The sequence below is a fragment of the Pteropus vampyrus genome, unplaced genomic scaffold (assembly GCF_000151845.1).
Source record: "Pteropus vampyrus isolate Shadow unplaced genomic scaffold, Pvam_2.0 Scaffold619, whole genome shotgun sequence".
NCBI lineage: Eukaryota > Metazoa > Chordata > Mammalia > Chiroptera > Pteropodidae > Pteropus > Pteropus vampyrus.
This window is the reverse complement of record NW_011889400.1, coordinates 376,393-386,488: the sequence shown is the minus strand read 5'-3', so window position 1 is coordinate 386,488 and position 10,096 is coordinate 376,393. Positions and strand designations below refer to the sequence as shown.

Below are 10,096 nucleotides of genomic sequence, written 5' to 3'. Positions count from 1 at the left end.
AAATATCTTGAGTTTCTGGAAGGGACAAGGAATGTTGTGGTTATAAAAAACACTCAGTTCAGGGTGATCTGGCAACCAGTCTCTTCCCTGTAGATAAAGTGTGTAGACTCTGTTGGGGGCAGAGACCAGCCACCCCACAGAGTGTCCCTGACAAAACTGCCTGTTAGGGAAATGGTGCTGATGCTGCGAGTGGGGCCTCAGGTCCCCACAGCTCCACAGCCCTGCACGAACTTAGGCCACAGGATCAGGGCGGGAGCTTCCAGGGACCTGAAAGGAAGGCTTGTAGAAAATCTTGCTGTGCATCCAGAGTCCCCAAATGCACTTGGTTCTTAGAAAACACATTACAGAGAAGTCGGCCAGCTGACAAGACAGATAAGTGGAATAGTACAAACAGTATCTCAGTCTCAAAACCTGAATTCCAGTAAAGCTTGGGCAGCAGATCCCAGGCAGAACTGTGAGGCTTCTCACTTAGGAGGCTTCCTCCAGAGACAGGAGGTCAACGAGTAGTCCTTCTCTCACACTGTGGCCAGCCAGGTCCACGGGTCATGGCTAGTAGCAGTCAGGGTTAAAAGCACACGAAGCGAGAGGGGAACATCTCTCAGGAGTCACCGCTCGTCCCCACCTCGCCTGCTCCCGGAAGGAGGTGTGCCATTTCGGCCAGGGAGGTCTCCCTGCTGCCCATCAGAACTCCAGGAGCAAACAGCTTTCTTATGTCTTCCGAAGGGTGAGATGGGGCGTCAGTGACACATCCTGCTCGTCATCTCTTTCTGGAAAGTAGGAAGAGAAGGATGGTTAGGAGAAACTAAAAGCAGACCAATGACTTGCTTAAAGATTCTGAGAATATCCCCAGGGCCTCTGGAGCCAACAGTGGGTTGCAAGCATGGCCCATGAATAGGGCTTAGTGTGCAAATGTATTCCGTTTTGTTGTTGTTGTTGTTGTTGTTGTTTTTAAATCAAAGCAATGTTTAAAAATATGGGTTGCTTGCCAAAAATCCAGGTTGCTTGCTTTTCTGAAATATTGCAAGATCTGGAGCCACTGGGCGGCTGGAGTGGAAGAACAACCGTCCTCTTCAGATGGAGAATATGCTGTCAAGTTTGTCCCAGTCCCTGCCACTCCCGGCTGCCTCTCCAACAACAATCAAGTACCACTTATAGGTTGAATGTCATTGGATTTAGACTGCTGTTTTTCTTAGAATACAATTTCTTTTTACCCATGTTTCCATTAAAGATAGACAAATGAAGGATGCCCTAAGTGGGTATAAGTCAAGAAGAGCAAGAGAGAAGATGTTGCTTAATGGAAGAATATACCAAAGGCTCTGACATGCAATCACCCTGCCTTTCACCATCTACCACCTTCCAGGCTCTTGTGGGTATTTACAGCTCCTAAATGTGCCCCCTATTATCTTTCTCTGGACCTCTGCACAGGCTGAGACTCTTGTCTGTGGCCTGCTCCTACCACATCCTGCCCTCTTTCCTTGGCTAATTGGCAATGATTTTCCCAACTCAGGCAAGAGGACTTTCACGTCTCTGGCAGACCTTCTGACACTTCCATCCCACCCACTGTGCAGTTAGCTGCTCCCTTCACTTGTGTCCACCTAGAGTCTGGCATGCAGTGAGTTGGTTTGTACATCTGTGTGTAGGCAGGGACTGTAGGCATGTCTGTTAGTCTTACTCCACTGTGAGCTACTAAGCGTCAAGACACTCATTCAATCACTACATGTGCTTTTATCTTGTAACCCCCGCCCCCCACCCTTAGCACAGTGCCTTGCATGGTAGTTCCTCGGTGGTTCCTCTTTTATCATCAGGAATGACCTGGATAGCAGGCTGGTAAGGAGCCTCATGCCAAGCAGCATTCTGGAGGACATATTTAATGTCATTTCAATTAGATGAATGAGCTGCATCCAAGTTCCAGCTGCTACATCTCTTTCCCACTGACCCAGGATCAACACAGCATATAAAATAGGAAACATCTGAGTAAAAGCAGCTTGAGCATGGGAGTGCCCAGGGACTCAGAGACTCTTAGAAAATATACCAACGTGTTGGTTAAAGAACATACATGGCAGACTCTAGATACTTTTGCACCCCAATAATGTTATTAAATACAGACAAGGGTGTACAGATACATATATTGAAAAATTAAATGAGCATCTACTTAGGCTTATAGACCAGGTGCCTGTGAGAGGAGGTTGCCGTTCACATGAAGCTACAATCTATTCGGGAGAAAGATGTAGATCACAAGATAAAATCCAATGACATAAATGCAAATATCCAGAGGAGGGGAGGCCATGAGGCAAGGTAGAACCAAATTCACTTAACATTTTGATCCCCTTCTTCCCTCACTACCCCCGTGTGACCTCTCTGTGCCTTCAGGTCTTGGCTGGAATGCCCCTTCTTAGAGATGCCTTCCCTAACCTCCAAGATTGAGCATAACTCTATCTTCTAGATTCACAACTGGAATAGTCTACTATTTGTTTCGTTCCTGACTCCCAAATTCATCCCATGTCAGATCCTGTAAGAGCCACGAAGGAAGAGGCTGTGCCTGCTGTTTGCTGCTGTATCATCAGTTCCTGGTAATTGACATTCAATAAATATTTGTTTAGTCAAGCAAGAAGTGGGCCCTCAGTCTCCTCATCTGTAAAATGGAACAGTGACAGCTACCTGAAAAGGTGATCGGAAAAGGTAAACATACTAACATATGTCTGGACTCAATACACATGAATCCCCTTTCCTGATCTCTTCAGAAGCACAGACATGGCAGCAGTCACTTTGTGCTGGGGGTTTAGAGGCGTGAGAGCACTTCTCTATAATATACCCACTGAGAAGAACTCCAAATTTTGAGAAGATGGAATCTGACAGGTGAGGGTGGGAGAAGGGGGACTGGAGAATAGAGGCTATGGCTGAAGGGAAGAGTGGCTGAGGTGGAGCCTGCCAGGGATACAGTGTTGCTGTGGCTGGAGCAAAGGGGCCAGTGTGGGATGGTGACAGCAGGGGTGGGGAGACTTGTAAATGCACGATTGTTCAAATAAGGACCCATGCAGCTGGTGTGAGGAATGAAAACATATGATGACAATCTTAAAATTAATTTGCTGTTCTTTTGTTAATCTTCCATGGGTTCTTGTGTTTTGGTTACCTTTTGATGAAAGAGGTGACCAAAAAAAAAAAAAAAAAGATAAGATAGGAATGCAACGAGTACATGTATGTTTGTGTGTATATGTTTGAGAGAGAGAAAGAGAGAGAGAGCGCGCACGCGCGCGCAAGGGAGAAATAATGGGATGAACACAATTTTGGCTTTATAGCTAATTCTGTAATTATTTGCAATGGGTCAATACTTTTGGAAACAAAGGACCTCACATCTGTTAAGCATCTATGAGATGCTAGGTGCTTGAGGGTGGCGAGGGTGTTCCATCATTACATCTATAAAACTCTGAGAGAAAGAACTAAGACTTCGAAGAGGAATTTGGGCCTCAGAGCAGTAGTCAGCTCCAGGTGAACAGGTAGCTGCAGAGCTTAAACAGTAACATTTGTTTCCATCAAACAAAAGTCTGCTATCCCTCAGTTTCAGTGTCTGGTGCTGCCCTACAGATATTACATCATATAACCCTTATCCTAGCCCTGTGAAGTAACATTTGCCCTCCTTATTGGACTGATGAGGAAACAGGCTCAGAGGCGAAGAGTAATTTATCAAAGTACACAGTTAAGTGGCAGGAGTGGGATTTAAACTCAGGTCTAAGTGCCAAGGCCAGCTCTTTCCTCTCCACCATGTGATTGTGATGTAAAGCATCTGGGACATTCTTATGAATATGCATTCAGATGATATTGATTTTGTGGCTATATTAATTACAGATGGTTAACAGTAATTCCTGAGTTTTCAAAATGCCAAAGAGATATTTTTCCATTACTCAGAATGATGCCACTTTGAATTACAAGTGCTATCGGTAAATGCTAAAACAAATCTGTCACTAAAAGACTAGATACTAGAAGTATGGAAAAGTAAAAAAAATAATAATAAAGCAGAAGAGGGAACAATTCGAGAGAGAATATGGGACTTATCCAAAGCCACTGAGTTAGTCTGTGAAAAGCCAGGACCACTACTTTTCTTACCACACCATGCAGGCTCAAAATTCAGAAGAAAAACTGTTTACTAACTTTCTTATAGGGAAAGAATCGTTGAAATAGCAGATCAGAAACTTGAGGAAAGACTTCTCAGTTGGATCCACCTTCAAAAGCCTTCAAAGCTGTATTCTAGCACTTTACCACTGGGTGGTGCAAATGAGCTGGTTAAGAAACAACTTGTTCCGTGGGATAAAAACCCCAACCGTAAACCCCAAACCCGCCACTACCAGGTTCCATAGTTTTCCTCCTCTTCAAAGCCCTCCGCAGGCCCTAGCAGGGCCAAACACATTGCCTCCTATGGAGGAGACTGGCCTAAACAACTTTTACCCAGGTTGCTCTTTAAGGATGAGTTTGCCATTGCAAGTCACCTGAATGCAGTACATATAAAGGAACACTAGTAAAGAACTCCAAAAGGTGCTTAAAAGGCATCTGTAGAGGTGATGAGAATTTTCTGAGAATTGTTTATAAGGACTGTATTTGGCTTGTATAGAAAGATTTTTTTAAGCACCAGATTTCAAAAATCTATCCTTGAGAAAAGAGTAAAGCTAGGTTTTGGTTGTCTTCATTCAGTAATATTTAATATAAAGTCCCTTATTCCCCACTACCAGTGGGAGAAATTCCATACCCACAGCCTGGCCAACAAAGCTGTTCAGAACAGGGACCTCCTCCTACACTTCACTTCCAGTTGAACCCCCACCCACTCACCATGCCCACCAGGCTAGACTCAGCTAGACTCCTCCCTTCGTCTCCAAGAGGCCATGACCTGTCAAGGTTTCCAGTAGTTTCTCATAGGCTGCTTCTTCTATCTGGGAAAATGCTTTCTGCTCTTTTGTGCTTGGCAAACTTTGATATCCTTCAGGATTCAACTGTCAGCTGCCAAGATGGGTCCATTAGCTCCCTTCTTGGGTTTCCCATCACTGCACACATTCACTCATATCATATCACTTTCTGCCAGCATTGGACTTCATCATTTCATTTTCACCTGAACCTGAGAAGACCTTTAAAACTTCACTGTATATTAATGTATGATAAGGAATATTTTGGTCAAGTCACACAGCAGTATATATAGTTTGATCCAATAATTTTGGGACAAAGTATAAACAAAATATGAGTGTAACATGATGAGTTTATCTCTGTGTGGATGAAACATGTTTTCTATTTCTGATTTTTTGCCCTTTGCATATTCTTAGGATTTTTAGACATTTTTAATACATGTATATTTTTTCTAATAAGCTCCAGTAATTTAAAAAACAAAAAGGGAAGTAGACCAAATCTCCAAATTGAAATCATATGTAGTTTTAAAAATGAAATTAAAGTGACTTCTGCCTAGTTTTTGTGGGAAATTGTGGTGGTAGATGAAATCAGCATATATTTTACATAAGATACTCAACCTCTTCTGTTCTGATCTAAAAACTTTTAAACTGAAATAGAGATATTTGCTAGTCATCCCAAGAAGTAGAACAAACGTATATGAATGCTAAGAATCAAATCTTATTCTTATTTCTCAGTTTACTCATTTTTAGAACTGGTAGTGGAGGGCAGGGGGAATAGGTGATCCAGAGAAGTAAAATGACTTATTCTAAGTCACATAAATGATTTCTGACACAGCCAAGACTACAAAGAAACCAACTAACTCTTAGTTTACTACACTGTTCCATCACACATTTTAGTAACCTAATTTTTCCATGAAATAGATAAAAATTTGATGTCTACTAAGTGTCAGTCATCACATGAGCTCCAAAAATTAATAACAAAATCATGGAATCACAGACTACTGCCAAAGATGAGAGGATACTTAGATATTTTCTAGTTTAACACTGTCATTTCAGAGATATGAAAACTCAGACCGTGAGAGAGTAAGTGACACAATTAATTAAGGTGGCACAACTAATTAATAGCAGAGATAAGACTCCTGCCCTGTGAACTCTCTGCACTTCATGCTGATTTGAGAGGCAATTTGTATAAACAAGAATTTCTTAGAGTCGGCTCAGCGTGCTTCAGGTAAAACCCTTCTTGAATTAATGGCTCTCCTTAACCTGAACCCCTTTAATGGCTCTCCACAGCTCTCAAACCAGGTCCCAGCCCTGGCGTACAACGCTCTTCTTGGTCTGGACTCTTCTCAACTACTCAATCTCGTATCCCAACTCTCCCCAACACTCCTTCTCTCCTGCTGAACTCACAGCAATTCCCATATATATGCATTTGCTCCTCTCTTCTCGGAATACCTTTCTCTCAACTCCAACATCCTTCATGGCTCTTGGTCAGTATCGCTTCCTCAGAGACACCTCCTACCTTCCCACCCTGTTCCCAAGAAGTCTTAGGTGCTTCTCTTCTGGTTTTGCTTAGCGCCAGTCGCACCCCTCACATTGTTCTGTGATAGTAATTACTTCCTGGTTCCAGCATGCAAGATTGCTCTTGAGGAGATGAACCATATCTTGTTTCTATTTGGACCCTGGTATGAAAGATCTGGCACATACCAGGTGCTTAAAAAATATTTGTTAATTAGACTAAAATCAAACGAAGAACAATTAGTAGGTCTATAGACCCAGTAAAATGAGAGATAGAGGGAAATATGCATTAAGTACCTACTACGGTGGAGGCACTTACATTTATTTGCGTACTTCTTTCTCAAATCTCTGTGAACTAGGCATTGCTTTTTCTAATTTACATATGAGGACACAGAGAATTGAAGTAATTGAGAATTTCCCAACTTCACACAGCTAGCAAGTGAAAGAATAAGGACTTGAACACATATTTGGTTGACATGAGAACAAAAACAAGCAAACAAAAAACACACAGTTTCCATTACTCTCCTGGGGGGTAGGAATAAAAGAAAAAGAGTCAAGCCCTTTGTTTTTCCAGCATTTTAACATATATTAGGACTAGATTTGCTACGACAGCCTTTTAAAGCCTATTTCTATTTTTTTTTAATTCACAAACTTTCTGCTAATTCTGAGAAACAAGAAGGAGAAAAGGAGAGGAAGAAATGTTGGAAATAAACAAATGATTGAGGAAGGATGCGACACAAAGATAAAAGGAAGGTGGATGTAGAAGGTGCAGCAGTGTGGTAAAGAGAATGAGAGCACTGTGAAGAAAACTTTGCGAAAATGACCTTTGTGTAAGTGATACCCTTCCCCCATTAGCCACTATTAAAAACCCCATGGCTTAAAACTCAGTAGTTTGACGTACATAACATGTTAGATTTGACCCTAAGAGGGAAGTAAATTGCCTTTCAGCTAACATAGCCTGCATGCACACTCACACACACACTTGCTTGCTTTCTCCAATAACAGAGCTTTGTCAACACATTTTAAAGGCATTATGTTAAGGTGATGGTTGCCAAAAAGATACCAAAAAACAAAAACAAAAACAAAACCCAAAACAGTGAGTCTACCAGAAAAGGCAGTCAGGGGGTGGTGTTCTTTTTATAAAGTGCTTCCTTGCCCACCAACCAGCAGCACAGCCTCAGGGCCCCCTTAAAACCCCACCTCTCTCCCACCCTTTCACCTTCCACTCCTCCCCTTTACCACCCCCACCCCCTTCCCCAGCCTCAGTGCTCCCCTTACCAGTCCCCTCTGCCAGTTAGAGCATGGCCATGCCTCACCTGGCATCAGCCCCCAGTTTCTACTCAGATAGAGACAGACTTAGGAACGTGGGTTTGAGCTGCAACATGAAGCATGGGGACACTGCTGGTGGGGCTGGGGACAGGGATGTGGGTTAACGCCAAAGCCCTGTGATTGAGCATTCCCATGGCAAGGTTAGGCCCTTTGGGATGGTGACCAGGACAGGAGGATGGCTTTCTGCGGTACTTTTCATCCTACAAATTCCATTTCTTAGAGACGTTAAAACCACTAAGTTGCGTCCATGTTCTCCATTTGTTTCTTTTGTTATTGGCTATTTTTTTTTCAATTATGTGGATTGAAAATGTTGACCATCATGAAAATTCCATTTCGCTCATGGGTCTTTCCCCCTTCCAGCCTCCATTCCAAACAATCGTGCTGGTGATGTCTCCCCAAGATTTCATCAGAACTGCCCCAATCCACGGGGCCCTCAAGGGCCTCAGCCCCTGCCAACATCCATTCCCTTGAGGCCGTGTGTCTACACTGGAGGTCAAGCAGATATTTTGCTATTTCCTTATGATGAGATCTAACCCACTGGTAGCAAAAGCAAGTGCCTTTGGAACCAGGAGTTTTCCTGGAGGATGAGGAGGAGGTTGAAAAGAAGTCAACCAGAGATGCCTCTGTGGTATGTGCATTGTTTTGAGCTAAAGTCCAGTTTAGCTTTAGGCTCAAGAGAAACTTTTGCCCCTCCCTTAACCCAGAAGAACTTAAAGTAGCTTAGTAAGAGATTATCAGAAATAACCTCTTTTGACCTACCTATAGGGCAGGGCAAACTTCTATTTACTAAACATCTGCTCTTCTTATCAACCTGCAATGACCTTCTGAAGCCCCACGGGCCTTTACCTCATTCCTAACTCAGAATGTCTCATATGCCCATTTTCTCTTTCTGCCTTTGAACCTTTGTATAGGTGGGGTCTTTGACTCTCTCCTGTGTGTGGGGTTCCTGTACATCTGACATGTAATTAAATTTGGCCATTTTCTCTTGCGAATCTGTCTCATGTCTATCTGATTATTAGACCAGCTGAAAGAAACTTGATGGTAAAGTTTCTTCTCCCCTTACAATGAGAACAAAAAGAAATGTGAGTTGGCATGAGCAAGGCACAGCGTAATAGTCAAATTGCATGGGTCAGTTTAAGGTAATTTCTGACTGTAGACAGGAACAAGCATCCAATGAGGTTTTTCCTAGCATCATGACACTATGAGTAGCATAACATACTAGTGTCAAAAGAATTCCAGGACTAGGCAGGTGTGGTTTTAGGGGCTGTAGATTCAGAAGAGGAAGTGGTATTGTGCTAAGGCATTTGATGTTTAGAATCAAAATCAGAGCTGTTGCTCAGAATCCTTCAGTTTGAAAGACTCAGAATTTCCTGCGATTCTAGTGTAGAAGGTCTACATTCTCTAATTCCTGCTGGTATCAATAGCACAGGGTAGAATGGTGCTGCTGAAAATCCAGGAGACATAAAACTTTTTTCCGTTCATCTCCATCTCCCACCAGATAAAGTCCCAGCAAGTTAAAGTGACTGCAAGTGTTTTAGATCTGCCTCCCTCTCTCCAGCCTTGCACACACCTCACTACTGTTTGTTTCTGTATCTTGCACACTTGCTTCTTCTGCACGGAAAGTCCCATTCCCTTCACCTTCCCAGAACACTCCTGTTCATCCTTTCATGTCCTGCTTATGTGCCTGTGAGAGTTATAAGCTGCCGAGATGGGAGACAGAGCGCTTCAGAGAAAGGGAAGCAGACTCAGTGCTGAGAGCGGCCCCAGAGCCAGAAAGTGGCCTGGCAGCCACAGCGGTGCAGTTCTGCTCTGAAAGGCAGTGTCTCACTTCAAGAGGGAGCCCAGGAGAAACAGCAAGCTGCTTACTGCAGGGAAATCCCGAACGAGATAGAAGGAAAAACAAACAAGCAAATATAAAACATCCCCAACCGCTCCCCAGCCCAATTCCCTGTGGGGAAACCGGAACTGTTGAAGGCAGAAATAATAGGCGGTCAGCTCCCGCCTGCCCTTGGGACACTGGGAGGCCCTGTTGTGGTCCCAGGACCACAATTGTCCACATGAGGCCAGCTTTCCCTTCACTGTGGTGTTTCTCTTGTTTTCTAGAATCTGAATAGCTGCATGGAACAGAGGAAGTTACACTGGTCTTTTCTCAAAAAGCCTTAACAATTCCAGGGGAAGGGCCCCTCCCACTCCAGCTCCCTGGTTAGGCAGGTAATTCCATGGGTGGGGCCTCCTGGGGCAAGACTTTCTAAGGAGCCTTCAGTTCCATCCACAGTGCAAGGCCCAAGGAGAAGGATGATTCTGCTTTCACCTGTAGCAGGGCCACTTGGTATGTTCTCCAGGAGCATGAACCCAGCTAATCTCCT

The 10,096-nt window shown here is 43.6% G+C and overlaps 1 protein-coding gene across 2 annotated transcripts in view; it reads right to left on the bottom strand.

Moving 5' to 3' along the window:
• Positions 1-10,096, bottom strand: part of MOB3B (MOB kinase activator 3B) — a 182,321-nt gene continuing 172,225 nt past the window's right edge. For both annotated transcript variants that reach the window (XM_011384724.2, XM_011384725.2), the window contains exon 4: positions 1-767. In XM_011384724.2, the coding sequence (XP_011383026.1) occupies positions 738-767 (30 nt within the window). In that variant the 3' untranslated portion in view covers positions 1-737. The remainder of the gene's footprint in view (positions 768-10,096) is intronic.